Genomic DNA, 25,414 nt, shown 5'->3' with positions numbered 1-25,414 from the left:
TGATGAATTCTGCGAGATGGTCAGCAGTGATGATGCTGCAATGTTCAGCTATGAACAACGCGGCGCCTGCAAGCAATGCCAGCAGAAACCAAACCACAAAAACGAACCGGAAGTTAAAATCACGTGACATATCCAAGACAAATCCTCGCCGTGACGCAATGTCCGCCAAAACTACGGTCCAAAACTGCCAAAACTTCCAACGGTCCACTGTTACTAATCGAGCCAACAGGAGCCAGAGTTATCCACAACAGTTGGATTACAACGATGGCGGCTGATTTACCACAGGGCTGGGAAAAACGAGTGAGCCGTTCGACAGGTGTGCGCGATTTACTTCTTACTCCGTCCTTCCTTTTTCTGCGTTGGAGCGCCCTGCGATTTAGCAAATCGGATGTGGCGACGCCAGGTGTTGAATTAGATTTCTAGAAGGCTATATTCGAAAAAGCTAGGCCTCGATCAGATGGCGGTTGTTTTGCCTGCATTTGGCGGCATCAAGCAAGCTCGAGTTGTTCTCCGTGGTGTAGGCGTGTTATTTGACATCAGGAAATCAAAAGTCGCTGTACGAAACGATCACGCTTTGTTAGGTTGGGTACGGAGAAGTGTCGTGTCATACTGCGTGTACGTTTCCAGGCCTCTTCCTGTTTTGTCTTTCTGACCGATGTAACGATGCCGAAGTTTGCAGGGGTCCGCGAAATATCAGAACCCTCACACACCACAAGGAAGCTGCCTTAGAACTGAATGACTCTCTCTGCGCATATAGGAACAGTTGACGTTACGTGGCCGTTGACTCCCTTTGTGGATCCTGCATCCCGCAAATTTTGCGCCGAAGTACAGTTATCATATGTGTCAGACGCATTGCATTCTACATCGTTGTATTTGAGCAGGCAAACGCGGCGAAAAAAGGCGGTGTCATGGGCACAGCAGTACCGATATTTGAGAAAGGGACTGTGGCACCTCTCAAAGACTGTCCGAACGCAGGTGTCCAGAAGGGTAGCCCTTTCTTTACACTCGTACCCAATAATGCATGGAGCGTGCCGTCAGCGTAATTTACATTAGACAGGCATAGAGAATCGTTTGTCCTTAATTCTCCTTTCTTTTCTTACTTCGTGGAAGTAGAATAGGAAAAGGATTTTTTTTTTTTTTTCTGGCATTTCATTTTGGTGCTTGGCACTGTGATACTGGAAAGTAGAAATCGATGACCTTTACTCTTCACTATTAGCTCAGTGTCTCGATTTTGTGACATATTGTTTGCATAGCGTTTACTCATTCCTGCATAGAGCTTGCATAGCATTTCATATAAGCATGTTCTTAATAACTAGTGCTTTCCTATCAAAATTTTTGGCACCACTTAGCGGAAGCTTTGTGAAGGAACAGGGTGTGCTAATGTGAAACTTCAAATCTGCTCGACAACTCCTCATTTCATATTTTCTGACAAGTGTGGGTAAGACGAAAAGTTATCGATTCTGCTTGGGCTGTCAAGTCAATTGGAGGTGGAACTCGTGGCCACGCATACAAGTAGGACTAGTTGCACAAAATAGACTGAGTACTATTTGTTGCTTATTGATGATGTATTGGCTTTTCAAATTTGTCAAAACATTTGTCAGCACCTGTATTTACTGGTGCTTTTAAGTATGGCTATCCTATATCTAGCACAATGTTATGATTTATTTGATTCGATTCCTTGTTAATTTCGGCATTAAAAGCTTAATCATGGTGTTCCATTTGGTTGCGTGTAGTATGTGTCTACACATAGGCTCACGCAGGTCTCTCGGTGGTGGTGGTGGTAGGGGGACAGTTTATGGTAATGCCCATGCATGTCTTACGGGTAGTGGAAAACAATATGGTACAAAATCTGTGCTCCCCTTCTCTCCATGTCTATTGGGGGGGCACTGCCCCTTTGCCTTCTCTGCCTATGTGTCTATATGCAAGTAGTTAGCGACTTGCCCTGTGCACTGTTTATTGACTCCTAGGTTTGCTGAAAGGTACATTAACCAGTTCTTGACACAAGCTGCCATATTTTCTGCTACCTCGCTTCATGCAGTACACATAAGGCTATACAAAAACTGATATCGGAGGTGTAGAAAACTGTCCTTAAGGCTGCTTGGCAAGCATCAGCTTTATTTTTTGTTTTTAGAGCTTGCATACCATGGTAGGAAGTGCACAATTTAAAAAAGGGGTGGAATAAATTGTGATGCGTTAAAAGAATCAAAGGTTTGTTTTTGGGTGTGCAAAAAATTGAAGTGTGCGGCATGCTGGCTGGTCGAGCAGTGCGGAGGCTGCCAGCGTGCAGGAATGGCATTCCCCATGCCAGCATGAGGAATGTGCCTCTAGCCCACTGCTGCTTCTCTTTAATGAAAAAGAAGGAAAGAAACAAATGTGCTAATCGAGCAGTACTTTAGCCAACATGGTCAGCAGTAATGCCATGTGCTGATCCCTATGACCTCCTCGAGACCTAGGTGATGGTTTTTGCCCCAGAAAGAGATCCTCCAGCACCTTTCAGCATCTTTGCGCAACTATATAGGCTTTACTACGGACTGGCCTGTTTGAAATTTGGTATCAGTTCTCACTTCAGCCATTTCTCCGAAACAAGCATGTGCAGGCTCATTGCTTTTTAGACTGCAGTTTGAGCACTGTCAGTTTCATACTGTCTATGCCGCTTGCAAGCACGTTACCGCACTTTACAAATGTCATAATCACTGTCGAAGTTTGCTGTGCACTAAAAAAGAAGAAAAAAGAGAAGTCGCCTAGGAAACCAAAAACATAGCATATGCAGAGAAAATGGGACGCTGTAGATGTTGCCTGGCCATCGCCTCATCATAGGTTCTGGTAGCTGCTGTGCAGTGTTGTCATCATGTCTTCTCTGTAGGGCTTTAGTTTGCAAACTTTCTGGGCTTGCACTTTGCAGCTGCACCCTTTTTTGAAGCTGTCACTTCTAGCAGCAGCTCAGTATGTACGGACGCTTTAGGCTTGTCCAGGCCACCTTGCTATCTCCATAATTTAATGCTATGTTTTCCTCTGCTTTTGCCTTTGTGCACTAACTGCCAGTTGGTGACTCACTGAGGAGATGGAGATTGTCCAGCTGATTGTAGTTGCTACAGGGGGCAGCCAGTGGGGCAGGAGAAATTTCCTTTTCTGCTCTTTGTTTAGATAGCTACACCTACAATAGAACTGAAGATGTGGCAGCTTTAAATGTAGACTTGTCAGTAAATGGCTTGAGCACGTTCAGTTCCAAACGTGGCCATCAGCTATTCTAGTGTCTTGAGCTTCCAAATTATTCGGTGGTTATTAAAGCAATAAATGAACATTTTCTCATGCAGTAATAGCGTATGAAGGAGTTTTTCAGGATAATAGCATATGGATGCCCTTACTAGTCGAAGGACTGTGTTGCCCATGCGAGTCTGAGCAGTGGGAGGCATGTTAGAATAGTGGAGTGCATGTATTTGGCGGGTTTAAGGTAGCTGCCATTTCCGTGCCTCTGAAAAGGGTGGAGAGCTTTTATGTTCTCGCGCTCGGTGCTCCTTCACACAATGCTCAGTAATTGTTACTGGGCTGAGGGCCATTTTCTTCGAGAAAAGTGCATAGCGAATGGAGCTTCTGAAAAGAAACATTGCAGTCAAAGCTTATTTTGCCTTGTATATGGCATGTTGTAATTACCTGCAACAGGTCATTTGCACAGGCTGGCTGCATTCTGGTGTGGCCAAAGAGCTGTATAGTGTTCAAACACTAAGCAGCATGCTGTATTCTAGTCGATTTACTGGTCTCTAGACAAGGCTGTCTTGTACTGTACTTGTCTGGTGCATCACCATTGAAAACGAGCGGTGGTCATGGCAAGCCACAAAATGCTGCCATAGATGTGCGGTCGGGCTTTTTACTGGGACCCTTCTGCTGTGTTTCGCCTTGTTGTTTTTTTGACACCCTGCAGTTGTTATGGTTTTGCTTCTGTTCATTTGGTTTGATAATGGCAGTAGCTGTGGCAGCACCATGGAGAAGGGTGGCCAATGTTGCTGTGGGGGTGTTAAACCCTATAAACCAAACTAAACCATGTTTTGCTCCTTTATGTAAGCAGTTTGGCACAGTCAGACAGTGTTGTCAGTTTTGCTGTTACGTGAATGTTTCTATGCTAATGAGATAGAAGAGCAGCGAAATGTTGTTGCAGTAGTTTTCTTGTGCTAGCAGTGGACGCTGGAAGGGGGAATAGCAACTTCCCACAGTGGAGTGGAACACTTACAGGACAATGACAGTGCAGTTGACATCAGGAACTGAGCTTACCAAAGTTTGTTTCCTCAGACTAGAAGGGGCCATATAAATGTGAAACACTACTTGTTAACATTGAACACACATTTGAACAAGTACATTTCAGGCACGAATAGATTTTCGCATGGCTGTACATATGAGGAGCAGGGCTTACTATGATGTATACATCGTGATATGGTGCTTCATTATCAGTGGAGAGCAAAGGGGGATATAATAATTTATTTTCATTCCATTTTATTCTGATGAATTGAAGCATCCCTTCTAGGTTGTGAAATTTGTGCCAATGCTCAGACTTCTTTAGCTTATTAAACCTACTTGTCAGCAGCTGTGCCATGAAGAAAGAATATAGCGACGAGAGGCTGAGAATTTGGTTTTCAAGCAGTCTGATAGCAGTGTGGTGGCCACTATCATACTGAAGTAGATGACTAAACTTTTCTTCAGTTTGGCGGCAAGGAAGTTGTATATCACCAGTGGGCTAAATGTGGTCAGCAGAATTAGAATGTTCATCTGCTGTAGAATATAACACATTTTGTGTGTTTGGTCTGCCAGACATGTTGTAAAGTTCCACCATGCCTTAGGTTCACCTTTGCTCAGGCAGCGGTGGTTACTTAACTGTATTTTGTGAGGACCTCTTCCATGTTTATTTTTTTTTTTGCATAACAAGTTTCCTGTAAATGTTTGCCAGCTGCTTCATGCATAGCAGTTTCGAAGTTGCTTTAAAATAATGTGACATTGTTGGTGCACGGCAAAGTATGGCCGAATGAAGATGTCAGAGAAGCCAACGACATGTGAGGAGTTGTGTTTGGTAAATCTTTTCTCGGACACAAACGCCCCGGTTGGGGACCAAACCCTCCTGCGATGGTCTACTAGGGCTGCTTGGGGCACTGCAGGTGAGCCATACTACCTGAACGTGCTCACCAAGGAGAGCCAATGGGAGCTGCCCAAGGAGCCAGCCAAGGCTCGGTCCTCCAGCAACCCACCCAAGGGCCACATATGGTGCTCACACCTGCTGGTCAAGCATCGTGAGTCACGGCGGCCTTCCTCCTGGCGGGAGGAGAAGATCACCCGAACAAAAGAGGAAGCACTGGCTCTCATAACGGGTGAGCACGTGCATCTGCTCTTGTGTGCTTTGTCACTGGTGACCTCGGTTAGCACACTGGTGACCTCGGTTTATCGGTTCCCTTTGATTTGTGCTCCTCCCTCTGCTGTTCTCTTCCTGACAAGGTCCTGCCATGAGATGCAGATGAAAGCTTCGTTTCAGTCTTATGGAATGACAAGCCCTCAGAGCTTAAGCGGAAGCTTTGTTTGGGCTTGTTGCTCCGTTATTGTCGAAGTTATATGAAATGGTGCAAAGGATAAATGCGAGTGTGGGATGCATGGTTGCCAGCTTTCTTATACAGTAAAAGTTCGTTAATTTGAACTTCACGGGACCGGGAAAAAGTCCAAATTATCCACTGTTCAAATTTTGAATGGCCTAGAAAAACTGACCAGAACCATTTGCATTATAGTAAATTTACCATAGTTACTCTTGTAACTCCCCCCCCCCCCCCCCTTTGCCCCTGAGAATTTGAGAAAAAAAATGAAGCGTTCGTTATCGCGCCCCTCACCGTCACCATGCATTTCTTGGCAGTATGTCAAGATGCTGCACAGTGTAAACATCGTGGTGTGTTTACCTTTTGACTTTTCATGTAACTCTAGCGGGGGGAGGGGGGGGGGGGGGGGGGGGGCAACTTAGCAGAAATCCAACGCTCGGCAGTTTGTGCAGATCTCGTTTCACTTTGTCATGCCGTGAAATTTGGGGCGCCCGGCGGGCGCCATCCACTGCCACACATTCATTGGAACACGTGATAGTGCAAATGCCTTTTCCATGGTTTTACCTGGTTTCATCTTCTGTCCTTGCTTTGGATGTGCACAGCCCCCAACTATGCCTCCCTATTGCGGAGGTGTTTCTTTGGCCAAGTGCTAGGGGCCAGGCCGCCAGAGGCGGCAGCGCATAGTTCGAATTATCCGTAGCGGAACTAGCTCGCGTTCGAATCACAGGCCTTTTTATGCACAGACCTCTATGGAGCTTGGCTGGACTAGTGTAGTTTGAATTATCCAAAAATTCGAATTATTGAAGTTCGAATGAATGATCTTTCACTGTATGTGCTCTTCATGCCATTTTACATTTCTGGGCTTAGGTTTGGTTTTGGGGTTTAGCGTTCCAAAGGGACTCAGGCTATAAGAAACTGAATAGTGGAAGGCTTTGGAAATTTCACCCATGCACTATCATCGCACGGCACACGGGCGCCTGGCTTCTTGCCTCGACCGAAAAGCAGCCGCTGAGGCCGGGATTTGATCCTGCATTCTTGGTCACAGTATTTGAGCTTCGTAACCACTGCGCCACCCGGCGGGTTTATCTCTGAGCTAACTCAGGCTCAAAATGGCTACGGAAAAACAGTGCCATTGCTGTATCCTGTCACCAATGCCAAAGTAATGTCAAGCCGGGTACTTTTCTGTTAGTTTTCTCAATCTTCAATGGTCTTATGGTAAACTATCTTTAGTCCACATAAAACTAGCCTGGTTTTTGTGTTCATCATTACTTCTCAGCTGAGTGGCTTCACAACAGCTAAAGCAATATAGCTTTCCTGGTGGCCAGATTTGGTGCTCAAGAGAAATTCTCAATTTGTCTGTTGTAAATCTGAGGCAGATGTCATGGATTGTTTGAAGTTTTCACTCCACATACTGCAATTATGCATGTACAGGCTGAGAAGCACATAGCAGTGGAGGAAAGCTGAGAAGTTTGGGGTAGCAGGTGGGACAAGACCTGCAAGTAGCATCAGAAAATTGACAGACAACCTAATAAATGACACTGAGGTACTGGAAGCCCTGTTCCAAATGGTCAGCATGACTTGCGTAGAAAATCTTTTCTACAAAAAAAAGTATTTTATTTTAAAACTAACTATCCATCCAGTGTGCTTGATGCCCAGTTTGCAATGAACCGATAAAAAGTAAGTGGTGTCTGGCACCTGAAATAGGCTCTATTGATGTGGTTTAAGTCATTGAAATGTCATGCATTGCTATAGACATATTGCTTTGTGTACGGGCAGTTTGGGAGGAGTGAGACTGTAAAGTGTAAGGAAGAAAGGGACACTATCTTATCCTTTCACTTGGTCTTGTCTTCAAGTTGCAAAACAGTGCATCTTTAGGAGGCCAAACGGCATCAAATTTTCGTTTGTTTGTTTGTTTGTTTGTTTTTGATTAGGGCGGTATTGTTCAGATGAGAGTTTTTGTGTTTTTGTAGGTCACCTTGCAGGAAAGCAGTCGAAAAGAAGACTGCAAAAGAGGAGGCACAAGATATGGCCAACTTAACATTGTAGAGGCACTTCCCACTGATTGGTTGTAATTGTTTGTTTTTGGTGTGGTTCAGCGTGAGGCTGATTGTTACATTAAAAATATGCTGCTGAAGAGGAGGAGGAACAAATGTTTATTGAAGTATGTGCGAAAAGGGTGGTGGGAGCAAAGCACGTGGAGTTTTCCATCCAAGATGCCAGTGACTCTGGCAGATGCTGTGGAGATGGCAGTGGGCACCTCCTGTGCTCCCAGGGTAGTGGTGTTCACTTGGGGAGAACTTTTTTTTTTTTTCATGAAGTGTTTGGAAAGAAATTGATAGGCAATATCTTAGAATTCGGGAAAGAAAATGCCTGGAATAGTTTATGAAAGGCTTGAGCAGCTCTGACGCTGAAAGCTGTGCCGGTTGGTTTGTAAAAAAATGACAAGGGTTCAACGCTGCTGAACCAAATATTGAGCGAAAGCAGCTGTGGGTGACCGGCGTTCTTCTCTTTTTCTTCTTCCTCAGCCTACATATAAAGGCCCGCTTTAACCAACCCATATGAACGTGCCTTAGTGACCTATAGGCATAACGTGAATGCCAGGGTCCTAGCAGGCTGATTCTGACATAACCGTCCCATTTGAAACGAGAGACCCAAGTTGGCAGCTCCTGCCAGCTCGTGTGTCATTTGGGGTGTGATGTCACAGCGTCACGTGGGTAAGACGTAACTGCGGCCGGGTCATGCGAAGGCTTGAAAGTGCGCGTAGTATTGCTTTTGCAATTAAAAAGGAAAGTGAAGCACGACAGCTTAAGACCGGTGAACTTCTTCCTGTCAAAATTTTAAAGTGTGGATGATTGTGAAAAAACTCAGGTTGATTAAAAAAAAAAAATGAAGGAAAGCTGAGAGATCTACATTCTGTTGTGAGGTGTGAGCATTACTGCACAGAAACATTGTGCTTTAGTTTCCACAGCGAAAAAAAGTGTGGAGAAATGACTGGTATTGAGCCTTATATTTAATGTAGGCATTCATGCCTGTAATGTGAATGGACAAAAATATTCGAGCAGTTTTTCCAGTTACCCATTCTTCCCAGCTGGGAGATTAGAATCAAATATTTTTTCATGGGAAGTAACTTTTTTTTTTTTTTGTATCCATAGCTGTGCCACTGCATATTTTACATGTTATGGGCATTTCATATCTTCATATTTGTCTCAAATGAGTTAAAAAAAAAAAGGAATTTACGTAAACTGTCACAATTTTCCTAGCTTTTCCTATGCCACGTGGTTGTGCATGTCGAGCAGCTGCAGGATTTGTTGTTTGTTTGCACCAAGAGGAAAGACAACTGAGCAAGCTTGTAATATATTCATAGCCTGATTTTGAAGTGCAGCTAAACAGTAGTGGATGAGAGCACAAGCACTTTTACTAAGTGCATTTTCTGTCACTGTTTTTTGCTCACGTTTGGATCATTTATTTCAAGCAGACACTCATTGGGCTCATGCTGGCATTCAGTGTGGAACCTGCTTAATGTTTTGACAGCATACCACATTGTGTTGAGACACAGAAATGGAGAATGACTCGTAGTTGCCCAAGGAAGTTTTTGTCGATCATAAAGACGGTGATGCAAATAGTAGTGCCAACATTTTCATTTGCAAAAGCTTATGGAGAAAACTTTGAATTTTTTCATGTTCATTGTGCCCACACTGATGCAGGGTAGAGGCACTTATGAAGGGAACCAACAGCCACTGACACCGAGTCAGTGTGAAATAATGCAGTCATGGAGGTACTTGATCAGAAAGTAGAAGAAAAAAATTGCTAAGGTTTAACATGGCTAAACCTAGAATTATGTATGAAAGCACTAATTTGGAGTACCATATTTACGTGAATGTAATGCAAACTTTTCTTTCTAGAATTCACATTGTTCAGAACACACATAGTGTTGTATTCGGACTCAGCGTCCAAATATAGTGGAAAGATTTTTTTGCTGCTCATTATGATTGCTCTATTACCAGGCTCCCAAGTTGTGAAAACAAGCCATAAAATGAGGCGAGGTAAAAAAAAAAAAAAATTGGCTGTGAGGAATGGTAGGAAGGTGGCACCGTGCAATGGTGGATGATGGTGACAATGGCTTCGGGCGTGTCATGGCTACTTGACGCTTCACATTGTATTAGATAAGATCATTGCATGGTTAAAGTTACTATTTCACGTTATACAGTAGAAACCCTTTATAGTAAAGTCACTGGGACCAGCAAAAATCTTTACTATATCAGGATCTTTATTATATCAGTTGTTGGTGATGACATGGTCCTGAAGATGCTGTCTGGTAGTTAAATGACCACTTACTGAACACGTCTTGTTGCTTAATGAAAAAAAAAAAAAAAACACTCTGAAATAGGTTCCTTCTCTCTCTTATCATCTCTTCATGCAATTTTTTTCAGTTGCAAAATTTTTTTACATCTAGTGGAAGTACCTTTTAAGCATGAGAACGTGTCTAAGAATACAACCAAGTTTGATTTCATGTGAAAATCAAAGCCTTTCATGAACATGGTGTCACTTTTTCTGTTTCTGTCTTTTAAAAGGCAATAAATGATAAATGCGCGTGGCAGTCAAGGTCTGCAAGACCGCACACGCTGCACCTCCACTTCTTGCCTCCGCTGTCTCATGTTTTGTGCTGCACAGTGCAGGAAATGTTTGCCCGTTTCTTCCTCTTCCCTATTTCTTGGTGCACTTTTACTCTCCTTTACTTTATGAACGGACCACGCAGCCTTCTTTCCATGTTTGTAGACAGCTTTACTTTTTTTTTTTTTTCCTACGCGCTGCGTGCTTTCCCTCACGGCTCCAAGGCCTTCGTAAAGTAGGGTTCTCCTGAATACTGCTAAGCCTGGTGGTAAAGCCAATTAGAAGGACACTGTGTTATTTTTGTTTTGAAATACAAAAAAAAATATTTTCCTCTCGATTCTAGGTAGTGCGCGGGCGGCGGTGTCATATCGTGGGAGTCTTCGCCGCGGCCAGGTGCACTTTACGGTTACCGATTTTTACCAAACATATCTTTACTATAAAGGGGGAAAAATAGTTGTCTATGGAAGATGAACTGGGACTTCAGTTTCACTTTACTATATCCGAGTTTACTATAGCGGGATTGTACTTTAGTTGTGAGCTTGCATTATAATCTCACCTCTTGCATTATATTTGTTGTTACATTAGTTACATGCAAATACGGTAGTTTATCTTGGTAGGCGGTAGATGTAAATGATGTCGCTCTCTTCTCACTATCTTGTACCATTCTCTCACCAAGATGTACAAACAGGAAGTGCACTTATAGGCGTTTATTAGGCGCCTAAGTGTTGCGCCTTAATAAAGTCTTTTACTACTACTACTACTACTACTACTACTACTATAGGCGTTCAAACGTGGTACACAACTAGTGGAATGTTCAAAGCGACAGTGTCCAGAATACATTTTAGAGGACTAGAAAGATTTCAGCATGTACAAACTGCGTAGTTGACGCAAATGATGTCATTACTACACCATGTGAGGAAATTTTTCTTGGTGAACACTGTAACAGTTCCAAAGAGAATGCTGCTAAACGGAATGCACAATATGTTTTCAAGTTATGGAGCTCACAGTTGATTGTCACACAACCACAGGATCCTCATGTGTATACAGACACGTGCAAATGTGACTAATGCATTGGCAAGATGGTGTGTGAGTAGAGGTTATCACACGACAACAAAACATTGCTGTCATAAAGAGTACTGTAAAAAAATGGTAGAGATTTAATGTGGCTAAACCGCATTAAACCATTAAGACAGTGGCGTATGTTGTGCAAGTTTCCATGAGTGACATAGGTATAAAGCCTGGCTTTAACCACACTGTACGAACGCACCTGTGTGGTCTAGGGTTTAAATCCAAGAGGCTGTATTGTGATCTTGCCCTTAATGGTGAGCCTGAGTAAGCAGCATCTGCCAATATGATGAGACAGGAGAATAGTGAGGCGGTTAGACCTCGTGAAGTAATGCTTTCACACTTGACACGACCACATGCCGTTGGTGTGGTCCCAACTCATGACCCCCGAATTTCGCATCCATGCTGTACTGACTAAGCTACGACGACGATCGTTCAGTCTTCTAATTTCTTAAGTAATTATGCTGAATGTAACTGAACCTTGAGAGCGAAGTAATTATGTTGCATGTAACTGAACCTTGAGAGCATTCACCATCGTCACACTTGTCCATAGTGGCAGACGTGCAATGTGATCTAATGGGAGGCCGGAGAGGCACTAGGTAGGCAGCATGCATGGTTTTGGGCAAAGCAACTATGTTTTCTTTGTGTGTGTGTTTCTCTGCACACGTCTCAATTGCTAGGACTATAAAACGTTCACATTATGCATGCTTTTATCTGTTAGTATAAATGCATTTTTTCACAACCTATTTCTGCTGCTTCACATATATTTCACAGCTTCATCTTCAGTGCAGAAAACTACTTCTGTCAGACACCATTGAACCTGCATAAGAGTATTTTCTGCTGGAATAAAATACAGAATGTGTGTGTTTTATTGCTCCCAGAAGAAAACTTTGGTTAATGCAAAGCACCAGTTTACAAAGTGGGTGATCAGTCTTCTTCTTCTTCTTCTTCTTTTTTTTATTGCTAGGGCTCTTAAATGTCCTCTTACATATTGGCTTTTCTGTAGAGTTCAAATATGGATATTGAAGAAGTGTCATGTAGAACGGAACCCGTGCTTTTTGTTTGTAATTTAAAGGTGTGTTTACAAACGGGGTACTCGCTGGAGCCGACCAAGGGTGTAAAGCAGAGCCAGCACCTAAGGAATACACATGCACTGAAGTTTTCAAAACAGTTTCTTGATTTCACAGTGTGCCTATAATGTTACCTCTTCGTGAAGAATAACCATGTGTGTACGTTTTAGAATAGCATGAAAGGTCATTTCAGGGGCGATGCATTTTTAAAGCACTGCAATATGTGCATGTGGGAGTCACCTCCCTTTCTCCAAAATATTTTTGTTTCATATTATGGGTCCATCGAGGCATCCATTAGTTAGCAGTTGGCTAGTACTTTGCATGGCATTTGTGCACTAAATAATACTGCAATTCAAACTAATTGGAATCAGCCTAGACTGCATTACATGAAAAAGCAGTTCTCAAGACGCCACAGAAAGTGGATGGAGCAGAATCATGCACTGTAGTCGACGATGGTGCAGATGATACTCCCGGCCACATTCAGGTCTGGCTTCCGTGAATGTCACCTATGTAAGCACGGTGTTGCCCTAATGCTGCTGTCATCTGCTACTGTGCTCGTTTCCTGCTGTTTGAGGATTTTGGCTTCAATGCAAACCTATACAGGTTGTTTACCTTGAATAACTGTATTAGTGATCAAATGTAGCATAGGCTGCAGCATGTGAGTCTGCGCAAGGTGGTTGTTATTTAGAGAAACATCTAGCACACAGTGCACCATTAGCAGGTATGTCTGCCTTTACAGCACAAATTTTTTCTTGGCTTTTAAAAAAAGAAAAGGTTCGAATTGACGAAGCATATTTAGTCACACTCTTCTTCAAAGTACCTGCCAACTGTTAACAAATGACTGCTTCTGTGGGCACTGTAAAAAAAAAAAGAAAGAAATAACAATAAAAAATATTTCAGCAGTTGTGCTCAGATGCATCTATGGGTTGTGCTCTCACCTCCAAGGGTGGAAGCGCTGCTCAAATTGCTCCATTCTGCTCCAAACTGCTTTCCCTGCTCCATCCTACTCCAAAATGCAATATTGCTCCAAAACTGCTCCAAACTGGCTGTCTTGATGTTGTGCCATCAAATTTAGCAGAACATTGGAGCAATGTCACAGTACCAGGTGCAAAGATAAAACGCACCTTGCACTGAGCTTACAAATTAAATTTTTGTAAGGGAAGGAAGCATGGAGCAAAATATATATTTGTTCGCAAGTAAATTTAGTATGAGCCATAGGTAATTAGAGATAGTTATATTGCGAAAAAAAAAAATGCACTGTGCATGTGACGTAGTGCCTCCTCCCAGCCTTATGAACCGCCAGTATAGAGAGTGGCGAGAGCAGCAAATGAAGCAGATAGCATAAACTGTCGTGAGTCGTTGGGGAACTTGTCCACCTGCAAAAAATACACAAATCTTTGTAATGCTTTTACTTTGAAAACAAGCCAGTACTTCAACATGGATCCCCTTTGTCCATGACAAGCACGTCACGCCTACGTCAGACAAAATCATACTTGAAGAGCGTTATGGGTTGGTATGCCAAAGCTGTAAGTCACTAGGAAGCTTCTCACGAATGTTGGAAAGGGCCTATCGCAAATATATTATAAATTAGCCCGAGTATTGCTCAAGCAAAGAATGATAAACTATTGGCAGAGAAGTAAAGCTGTAGGATGGTATACCCTTCAATGCTATCTGCGTGTATCCCAAAGCTGCTCCAAAATGCTCGAGCCTGCTCCCACCCCTGTAGACCTCCTCCATGTTTACAAACAAACAAGGTGATCGAGGTGGTTCTACAGACCCTTCAATGCTATCTGCGTGTATCTCAAAGCTGCTCCAAAATGCTCCAGCCTGCTCCCACCCCTATAGACCTCCTCTATGTTTACAAACAAACAAGGCGATTGAGGTGGTTCTGCAGTCATCTACGATCCCAGAGTAGGCAAAAAGCACGAGAGCGGCACTGGCGCCAAGCTTGTCAAGGCACATTATTGTGGTCTGAAGGCGCCTTTTTGGCAGACAACGTAAACAGTGCTTAGGAATTTATCAGCCCAGGCATAGGATCAAAAAGGATCATGTAATACCCCAGATCAGGGGGCTACGAGGTGTATCCTAAATAACTAAATAAATAGATATGCACAAGATAGGGAGTAGAAATGTCGTGCCCATTAATTTTAACTTCAAATTAGTATTGCTGCATCAAAGTGGTAGACTCAACGTTTGAATCTATCAAGTCAAAATAGGTAAACGCGTTAGGTCAGACTAGGTGTGCAGTTATGAAGTGCATGTTCGGTTTGCTTCTAATCTGTTCCAAGTTGTTGCTGAGGTCAGCCTGTGCTATAAGATATATCTTTACATGCTTTGGCCGTTTGTCTTGTCAGAGATGAGTGCGAGGTTGGAAAGGCATTGAATCTGCATAAAAATGAATCAGATTAGAGATTTTTTATTTTAGAAAGAGAAAACGGCAATTATCAAAGACGTTTGACCTTAAAAACGTGCTTCAAAACCCAATTCAAATGCTCCAAAACTCTCATTTCGTTGCTCCAAAGCTGCTCCAAAATGCTCGAGCCTGCTTCCACCCCTGCACCTCGTACCATCAAAAAGGGGGGGTACAAGGCTGGAGGCGCTGCATCTGTGCGAGCAAGCAGCGTTTGGGTTTAATTCCTCTCATAGTGTTGGGAGGGAAGAGATGGTGCTGCTCATATTTGTGCCTGAACTGTCATTTCTCGTCTGCAAGCACTTTGATTGCATTTCACAAACAGTACACCACTTCATATCGTGTCAGAATAATTAAAGAATGACAAGAAGTGCTACCTGAGGATTTTAGTGTCATGGATATGATTCTTGCTTGTTGTGCAGATCTTTTTCAATTTTAATACATGTGCTTATTTTTAACCGTGAAAGTTTTAAGAGCGATGAAACTTGGATGTAAGATTGACTCTTGGTGATGTTGCAGGCTATCGTGAGCAAATTGTATCGGGCAAGGCAACCTTTGGGGACCTTGCTCGCCAATTCAGCGATTGCAGCTCAGCCCAGCGGAAAGGTGACCTCGGAACATTTGGCCGTGGTGCCATGCAGAAGCCCTTTGAGGAGGCTGCGTTTGCGCTGAACGTTGGCGAGCTTTCTGAGCCTGTCTTCACAGAATCGGGCGTCCATCTCATCCTGCGGGCTGCCTAGGTCTTCCTCACCCTTGACTGGGCTCATTCACAGGTATTGTCACACTTCAGTCTGCTTTGAGTCCAAGAACTGTAGAGAGACGACCAAGGCAGGTTATACAAAGCACAGGTTAAGGCTATTATCTGCTTATTTACTGATGCACAGAATGCATAGTCTGCAGATGATCAAGGTATGCTAAAGAAATGCTTGACAGTAAGACTGAAGTACATGAAATAGCGGCAGGTTCATTCATGTTGTCATGGGCTGTGCACAAGGGAAAAGAAAGCCAGCCTACAATTGCAGGGCAGTGTACATAGTGCACATGGATGCTAAAGGCAGACAAGGGGACAGGCTCTAGAAAATTTACTATTACCAGAAATGCCAAGCTCATTCTAGTTGAGGGCAGTCAAGACTAAAACAGTAGGGTAAAACCGGATCAAGGCTTAGCCACAGCAGAGTCAATATTGTAGTAGAGCAGTAACAGTTGAAAAATATGAGGTTTTTGTTAAGGGCAGTAGTAACAACCAAAATAGTATGCGGTCTACTATACCTGTAGAAACAGTTTACAAAGACGCATGGGAAGGCTTGCTTGGCTGTAGGACAAATGCTGTGCTCATGCGCACTTTTTCTGCTTGGGATATGCACGTAGATTCAAAGCTTTCTCATCGAGTTCTGTTTGCCCCGCACACTGGAACCTGTTAACTGAGGTCTGACCACAAGGCAAGGGACCTCGCATGCACAGTCGAACTTGGCTGTATTGGAATAGACAGATAATACCCTTGGAAATTCAGTGTGAAGGATCAGAAAATTTGCGCAGTATCTTTAAGCTCAATTTTTGCCTGTTATGCCTCGCCCCTGCAAGTGGCGGTTCACGTGAGGGCACTCTTGGATAATTTTTCCTGCACAGAGATGGGTTGGCTGCATGGCCTTAAGCATGAAGGGAACGTGGGGTGCACTCAAGGGTGGCCTTTGGTCTGCTGTAATCATTTTCCAAGCCACGTTGTTGCCATATAGTAAAACCATCCTAAGTGAAGTTGAGCGAGGGACGTTTGCTTTTTTGCTGATCGATTATTCTATCCATAGTGCACTGGTAAGAGGATCAGACACCTTATAATTAATTGGCAGTGCCTGGTTTCAAAGTGCTGTCCACTTTGGCTGTAATGCGAAGCAGCTGAGGTCTAGTGACCATGGTATACTAGCACGGGTGTACTGTTAGCACACCAGTGGTGGACGTGTCTCTACAGAAGGCATGTCGTTAGCATTGGTGCTCTGTATTCTTGCTTCTAGTTCATGGGTAATCTTATCCAGTGTCATTTCTTATGTGTCGAATTATTGGTACATTGGAGCTCCTTTAGGATACCCTTCGCATTGGACATTTTTGGATTCAAATTTAACTTAATGCAGTGCCTTCTGCGTTTTTTTTTTTTTTTTTCTGCAAGCAAGCTGCAAATACTTGACAGTTTGCTGTAATTAAAGTTTCATCTCAGTGAATATGTAAAAAATTGTAAAATAGTTTGACATAGCTTGTTGTTTTCATTGTTTTTTTTTTTGTTTTTTTTTTTCTTGCTAGCAGGGTGCAAATGTTTTTTGCTGTATGCGTTAAAGTTTCGTTTGTGAATATGTAAAAAATTGTAAAATGGTATGACTTAGCCAAAATTCATAGCATAATATTTAATCTGAAACACATTTTTCTGAAGGTTGCTTTTGTGATTTCGCAAAATTGCAAGCTTGAATCCTTTCAGAATGGAGTAAAATTTTGTAGGACCTGTATTTCTCTTCAGTTATTACATGCAAACTTTGCTGTTGGAAGCAGCACAGACATTCTTTTTTTTTTTTCAGCGCCAAAACTAGACCCTTTACAAATCACTGGAAGCCAGCATTCACGCATGGTGAAAACCCCTTTAATTTGGCAACGTGGCCCGTCCTAGGGGCCAAAGGTTTTTTCCAAGCTTTATGTCGTGCATGCACCTGGCAAGCAGCGCACAGCTGCGTTTTACCCTTACTTTGTGATTGCAACATGGGGAGGGCAAATGACAGCCATGAAGGAACGAATCAGTGGCTTGGCAGATGTGTTTCTTCCGTCTTCATCAATAACACACACGTCCTGTTGAAGTCCGATGGATGCATAGCATGGTGATCAAAGATACTTTTTTGCTGGAAATAACGATGTCTTTTGGAACTAGGTATCTGCGAGGGTGAAGGTAGTGAGCGCACTGCAAATGCTGCTTGTCATAAGTGCAATGCGGTCGGTAAAAGCCTATTTACACACTCGACTCGCGGAGTTCGTGTGCCTGTCGCAAATGGTCGCATTAGTCTAAAAGCAACAGTCATAGGCCGTTCAAGCCCTGTTCAATTTTCCAGCTTTGCGACTGTTGATCACAAACCAGTAATCAATCAGAGGCTCAGCTAAAGTGAACGAAGGTTAGCTTTACTCTACATGGTGAACTGTCGAGATAAGTCTGGAGAAGCGACCCGCCGGTTGCATTTGAAAGTGTGAACATCGGTCCATCTGAGCGGCTCCCTGGTTGCATGCCCTTCATGACTCAAGTGTGAATAGATTTTAACATCATTAGCTTGAAGAGGGGAAATGGCCATTTCTTTGTTGTGTCAAACTATAGCTTACAATAATATGGTTTCGATTCCACGAAAGATTACAGCAGTCATATCTTCATAAGAAGCAAAGCTGCCCGATACATTGATACTGTCAGTAAATTTTCCTGCCACCTACCAATGAACATGAAAAAAGCATCTAAATTTTACTACTGTTCAGTCTCATGTTCAGTACTGTTTGTTGGTATGGTAATGGAAAAGATTTTTTTTTAACAGAAGAAAGGCCTTCATTTCATTTACAATCTGTCTGATGAGATTATTTTTTAGCATACTTTAAATATTGTCTATACAGAGCTGGAAATGCAGCGTTTTTAAATACTCTTCTTAGTACACATCTGCGTAATACCTTCAGCTATGTAAACTTTATTAACATTATAAAAACTTGAATAACGACCGGGTATGGACTGCAATCAATTCATTGACAAATTCCAAATATATTTAATTATCCTAATATATTTGATGTAGCAGAACAGCAACCTGCATGACCACTTTCAGAAAGAAAGCTGAATTTTTATGGAACACGTGTGAATAGTTTTACTCGAATGCATAAGTCATTATCACTCTATTGGCCTCGAGATCGAGCAGAGTCGCCACCTAGCAGCGAACCCTACCCAGTGTGGATGAGTGTTTGCGTTGCGTGCCAGCCCGCAGTGATATACGTGTGTGTGTGCGGCATGTACAAGAGTACTTTTTGTTTGTTTCACGGTTCCTGTGTGCTTTTGCTTACCTATCTGCCTCTTGCAAAAGAAATATGAACAGGCTGTTACGCCACGCTCCATTAAAAAAAAAGTACTTCTCCATATTGAGTATGTCATGCTGGAAAGGACATATCAGTTGCGGTCTTCAGCGCTTGAGATTCTTTGACAGGCGGTGTCTCAAACGAAGCACTGCTGTCGTTAGGAGCCGTGTCAAAGCAAAACAGGTTGCTGCCATCAATACAGTTGAACCGGATATATCGAACTCGAAGGGGATCGCGAAATAGTTCGATATATTGATAATTCAATATACAGAAATCGGCTTGTGACGGCACTTACAATGCGAAAAAAACGATACCGTATTTGTCGCGTAATCAACCAACTCGCATAATGAACCCACCCTCCACTTTTGCACCCGAGAATGTGAAGAAAAAAAAAAAATGCGTAAAGGCCAGCTCGCTCACATGCAAGCGACTGAGCGATCTCAGCGACGAGCTATCTAGTGAAGCAGCGCAACGGCACAAGGCCAGAGGAAGAAAGGGACAAACACAGCGCTGTGTTTGTCCCTTTCTTCCTCTGGCCTTGTGCCGTTGTGCTGCTTCACTAGATATGTCAGACCAACTCGCCCACCTGTTCTTAAAGTACAGCGACGAGCGAAAAATTTCAAACTTGTTGGAACTGCGTCTTTCTCGCCGCTCGAGCCACCGCGGCAGCTCAGGTTTCTGTGGAAATCACGAGCGTTTTCGCTTGCATGTCGATGGCGTGCGTCACTCCGTTTCGGTGGTCTCATCCACAGCTCATTTCTTGGCAGCGTGCCAATATGCTGCGCAGCGATAACGTCCGGGCGCGTTTATCTTTTGATAGCTCCTGCGGTGGCGGGGAGTGAACTTGGCAGAGTGCCCGTGATGGCTTGATTGTAGGGCCGCGCTTGGGGTGGGCGTCATGATCGCAGCAGCTGACTGCGTGCTTTCGTTGATTCATACATGCAAAATAAACGACTCCCGCAAAAAAAATTAAAAAAAAACTGCCGCCGCTAAACGTCCGAACAGCACAACGATAAGAAAAGATGGCTCGACTCTGAAAATAAAAAAGCAAAGGGAGAGCTGCCGCTTCTTAACGTCCGCAGGCGCCATAGCCACGTCAGCGCCACGCGCAGAGGGTTCACAACACACGCTGGAGAAAGCGTCCGACGTCTGTCTGAAAACTGGCTGAGCTGGCTTGGCGCATGCTGAAGGAGAGAGATAGCTCAGCAAAAGAATGGGCACACCCACGCACATGGCTTACAAACGTCATGTGTTGGCGCGCGGGAAACGATAACTGCAGATGCGCGCTTTTGGGGAATGGGCGCGGCGCTGCCCAGACCAGCCGTCGCCGAACTGTTCCATCTCATTTCTTCCGCGCATGGCTTGAAAACGTCACCAGGCAAACGGCCGATGCGATCGTTTTCGGGGAAGGCACACTTTCCAGTGCGTGGTGCGGAGTTCGATATATCGAACGATCGGTGAAATTAAGTTCGATATACGACGCGGCTTTCCTATACTTTTACATGGGATTTTCAAGGGGATATTCCGTGAGTTCGATATAACCGGGTTCTACTGTACAACTTAATGCAAATGTTCAAAAATCGTATATTCCCATTTCTGTTTGGATTACCACAACTACTGAAATATGAGACCGCAAAATGCAGCATAGCGAAATCCAGTTTGAACGAGCCACTCTCTGCCTTCTGTATCCAGGATAGAGTTGGCTGATTACTTTATTTTATTTTATTTATTTATTTATTTATTTTCTTTTCTTTTCTTTCTTTTTTTTTGTGTTCAACCTCTGTTGCGGTGCCTCAATGGTAGGGCGCTCCTCTGCTGAGGGATTTGATTGTACGTTAAACTATCCCATGTGGTCAACGACACCGAGGTCCATATAGCCGATGTCACATGGTGCGTAAACCCATACATGCATTTCATTTCTTTTGAGGGATTCTGCGCATACGTAACTGTGGTAATGAGCACATTTCGCTTTAGAGAAATGTTCGACCGTTTGAGAAACAAATCTTCGCAGCACCTGTTACACTAAATATTACATAATACAAATAGATCAATGTACACTGGTAGCCCATTATAGAATCATTAGAACCCTTTTCGTCTGTGCTATCTTTTGAGCAAACTGGACGTTTCTGACAAGGGGAGTAAAATAGCTTCATACAGGCCTAACCATCGGTGTTTAGTTAGGGAATAAATATATATTTATAGTCGCAACTCCATTTTTTTCAGGATAGTTTTATATCCGGCACCTGTTTTGGAAGTAAACGACAGAACTGCCCCAAGTCAATGCTCAACAATAATTACAATGATAAAGAAATATTCAGCCTTCAAAATTTCTTGCCAGAACGTGGCAGCGACCAAGTGCAGTTTTTACAATGTCTTCGCAGCTACTGATTCGTAGCTTGCAGTTTAACGTTACTGAAAATTATTCGCTGATAGTCATAAATTTTGTAAAGTGTGTAAAGGTTCTGTCATGTGGTGAAATTAGTTGTTGATGAAAAAAGTAATTACACTACTAATTTACCATTTATAAACATTGCACACATCAGAAATTCCTTATAGTACTTTCCTTGGTTTCAGGAAATCATTTAGAATCATTTCACAGTGCAACACCAGATTTAGACGGCATTCTTAGCGCTAAAAAACACGCACACGAAAGAAAAGGAAGGACTTGGGAAAGGTGCTACAACATCTGGTTTATTGCACTGAAAAGACCTACAATATATAGCAATGACCACACATTCGCAGACCAACCAAAGACTCCTTTTTCACCGAAACCGCTCAAGAAATCGCATTTCTGCCCCCTGCAGAGCGACAGACTTGTCACTAACACCCCCCTCCCCCCTCTTTCTTATATGAAATGCTTCAAGCAGGGGTCGTGTTTTGTTGGTCTGCGCATGTGTGGTCATTGCTATATATTGCAGGTCTTTTCAGTGCAATAAACCAAATGTAGTAGCGCCTGTCCCGTGTCCTTCCTTTTCTTTCGTGTGCATGTGTGTTTTTTAGCGCTAAGAATGCCGTTTGGAGCTGAAAACCATCTAGCCCATCTAGAAGTTCTTTTAACATCAGATTATTTGCCGCAAGAAGCATCCGCCTTGTTGTGAGCTCTGCAAACTCAACCTGCTCACCACTCTCTACACGTGAGCAGTCAGCTTTCTTGTGCGACGAGGTTTCCTGTACAGTGTCGGCGTAATCTCATTTTTGGGGAATACTTGTGACTGGTTGTCTAGACAGAGTTGATGTCCCCTGAGTGTACGGCGAACCGCCGGGCTGTACGCTGTCAGTGCTGCATTTCACCGGCTTAATCCTCGAGTCAAGTACGACATAATGAACCAGGCTGCCTCGATTCATTCTAAAGTACTACAGGTCAGAGCACGAACATTGACCTCCCTCGACTTGACACTAAATTTGCCTGTCTCACATGTATAAGACACGCTCACGCTGTTGAAAAGGCGATATGTCGTGTTCAGGCCCAAGTATCAGGCCTGTGAGCGCCGTACAACGCAAAAAGCGTGCAAAGCGATGCCAGTAAATATACAGTAAACCCTCGTTAACACGAACTTGCATATCTTGAAAAATCGGTTAAGTTGAAAATTTTTCACGCCGTGCTTTCACCTCCCATAGGTGCTATGTATTAGCTCCCGTTTATCTCTCATTTTTCGGGCGTAATGTGGATATCTCGAAATTTTGCCCAGAAGGACCGAAGGCAAAGGTCATTACCGAAAGGTGATAAGGGCTCCGAGCGAGCACTTTGTTTCTATACTGAGTGCCGAAAGTGGTCACGTTTGAAGAGCGAATACAAAATTTCCGCACGCGGGGGCTGATGGGTCTTATCGAGCAGTCAGTTCAGCGTGGTTCGGTCAGCTGCCCTCCGCACGTGCATACTGGCAAGAGCGACTTATTATTATTATTTATTTTGCTATGTTTATTGCGTCCGGGCATTTCGCATTACAGCAATTTCATCGCGCTATGTGCACAATGTGTTGACATTGATTTTTGTTGTGTATGTGGTGTTCGCTACGCTTGCTCCGCAACAAGGTTGACTGCAGCGGCGGCGACCGATGGCTTATGTGACGCGTTTAGCAGCTCGAGGACGTTTTGTCTGGCCGAATGCCAACGCGAAGCAAGCAAGCATTACCCAGTCTTCCTTCAAAAATAATAAAATTCAGTTTTCCCTGAGAATTCTTTTGCGTATATATTACAAATGCTCCCCTTGTCCAGTGGAGCGTCGAGGGGCGCGACGGGCCGAGGGCCGCCAAAGCATTTTCACTCGTCACTGTTGCGCTCAGGTTCTGGGTTTTTAGAAAATTTCGCATGTCACCCAAATGGAGCTCGCGAGGCAGCCAATCGCAGAAGGCTTTGGGCTACTCAATTTCCGTCCTGGCTTTTTTTTTTTCGCGAGCGAAGTTTGTTTTCTTAGTCCAGTTTGAGCGAAGAACCTGCAGGCACTCAATTCGTCTGATCCGTGCATATATGAGCGCATCGAGACAATTCAGTAAAAGCTTGGTAGAGTAGTAAAGGAGAATAAAAAGGCTAGTGGTGGCTAGATATTAATTTTCGAAAGGAGCAGGAAAAAGTCACTTCTTGCAATGAAAGTCTGCATCGCAGTGTAGCAGCACACCACTGCGACCTTCATTCATCATTCATCAAAATTCATCAGTGTTATTGTATTTCAAGCTGTGTAGTGTTAGGAATGGGAAACAGTGTAACTGTACTCCCCTTGACCTAATGATGATGGGGCGCTAACAAAGCAGCGCTGAAAGCGTGCCTCTCTGTCGCAGAGTCCCGTCACTCCGTGCGGTGTGCACCAGCGGCAACGTTGGTGGCGGCGGCGCGCGACGGATCGCCAGGAATTGTCGCCAGAAATTTTCGGCATTTTGTTTAACTCGAAGCTCCGCTTATCTCGAAATTTTTCCCAGATTTTACAACTCAGAGTTAACGAGGGTTTACTGTAAAAGACTGGTGGTTGCGAGCCTTGTTTTCCTAAAATCCGTATATCTATTTTTTTTCTGCATGAATGAAATCCACGAATTGTTTTCTGCTTTCTGCAATATTGGAACACTCTAAACAGTAAATCGCTAATGCATTGCATAAGGCACGTTTTCATTGCCAACAAATCCGCCGTAGACTTGGAAGCAGACATATGCCATGTGTGTTTCTGCAAGCACCGCCGGCTGTCGATCCCCACTAGCGGAGCGACGGTGGCGCCACCTCTAGGTCGATATTGCGGCGAATTGGAAAATGTTCCCTTGCAACATGAGAATGGTCACGTTTATGTATACGTGTTCTTTCTTAATTGTTTTTTAAATTTTATTACACCTATGAATTGTGCTCACTATGTTTCATTGCTGTATGCCTGCCAACTTGTGTGCATGCATGTCACTTGTGGTGCCAAAGGCTCAGTCAGGTCACTTTGCCTCGTTTCGATGGCAAAATGGTATTTACCAAAATTTCAGTAAAAATAGGCATAAAACGTTCCACACCTGATTGGCCAAATTGGTTACATTACGTGTGTAAGTAGTGAAAATGGCATTAATTGTTGCTCCATTGGAGTTGATTTAAAGATTTCCATTTTTTATAAATTTTCAATTCCAGAAATTTCACTATACAGCTTGCATCTAGAAGCATGAATTTTCTCTAACGGCATTAGGAAGAACTGATGATTACCAAGCAAAAGATTTCAGCCTTAGGTTCGTACTCCCACTTCTCCAATTATTGTCCTGAAAAGTGCCATTCTAACTCGCTGTCTGAACAGTGTGCTTTTGCACTGTGAAATTTCCAGAAACAAAGTGCTTTGTGTTGCTTCAAAAAAAAAAAAAAGGTTTTCATATAATTAATGAAAATACTCAGGATCCATAACTTTTTTTGTGCGTGTTAGATCCAAATGCAGTTTTCCCCACATTTAGTGACTTTTTTTTTTTTTCCCCGTTCTATTGATACATTTGCCCATCACATAGAATTTTGCTAACAGTGGAGCTATGCAAGGCATTGGTCACCTTGTGTTGAGGAATGCCAGCTTCCTACCCGTCTGCTTGCTTGTAGGTACATGGTATAGGTAATCAAATTGAGTTGCGAGTTCGGCACCTATCCGGTGTCTTTTTTTTCTCTAGCCATTGAAATTTGTATTGGTGTGAAATATGCAAAGCAATTTGCTTTGCTAACAAAACTGTTAACCAAATTTAACATAGGTAACTGTCGTGCTCTGCATTTGTCTTGTTAAATGAGGATCAGACAAAGCTACTCTCGGGCTTCTAACTAGTCAATTGTTGAACTCCAGCAGACGCGTTGCCAAATAATTGGTAGAGCTGCGTTTGGGAAATGAGGCAAAGCAAATGATGTTGAGCCAGCTGCTAACAGCAGCCACTACCTACCCTTAGCACCAGTTAAATTCACCCCTACCGCAACATGTTTGCATTTCATGGACTGGTCTCTTATTTCACAACAGAGTACCAAAAGCCTGGTAGACAAGACCATGACAAAGGTGACTGACCGGGGAGCCTGCTGCTGAGCCAGAGCTGCTGTTACCAGACGTGCATGCCACATTGTCTAATGTGTCTTCTCCTAAGCTGGTTGATGGGTTGTGTAACATACAAATTAAAACAGGATGTGGACTTGACACACCATGAGCCTCC

General features: G+C 43.4%; 1 protein-coding gene across 2 annotated transcripts; it reads left to right on the top strand.

Annotated features, from left to right (window-relative positions):
* Window positions 1-171: 171 nt before the first annotated feature.
* Window positions 172-25,398, top strand: LOC146184301 (peptidyl-prolyl cis-trans isomerase NIMA-interacting 1-like). 2 transcript variants are annotated; one of them, XR_014708864.1, is made up of 5 exons: window positions 172-316; window positions 5,142-5,351; window positions 15,240-15,493; window positions 24,378-24,472; window positions 25,228-25,398. XR_014708864.1 is itself a non-coding variant. In XM_084609366.1 (4 exons), exons 1-3 carry the CDS (start codon window positions 265-267, stop codon window positions 15,458-15,460), a joined length of 483 nt encoding a protein of 160 aa, XP_084465492.1. In that variant the 5' UTR covers window positions 172-264; the 3' UTR covers window positions 15,461-15,493; window positions 25,228-25,398. The 2 variants fall into 2 exon arrangements, 1 of the variants encoding a protein (XP_084465492.1); XM_084609366.1 differs by lacking the exon at window positions 24,378-24,472.
* Window positions 25,399-25,414: the final 16 nt, after the last annotated feature.

This window comes from Amblyomma maculatum, chromosome 7 (assembly GCF_055883805.1).
Source record: "Amblyomma maculatum isolate TAMU_Amacu chromosome 7, ASM5588380v1, whole genome shotgun sequence".
In the NCBI taxonomy this organism is placed as follows: Eukaryota; Metazoa; Arthropoda; class Arachnida; order Ixodida; family Ixodidae; genus Amblyomma; species Amblyomma maculatum.
The sequence above is the reverse complement of the archived record's forward strand: the minus strand, read 5'-3'. Positions and strand labels throughout refer to the sequence as shown.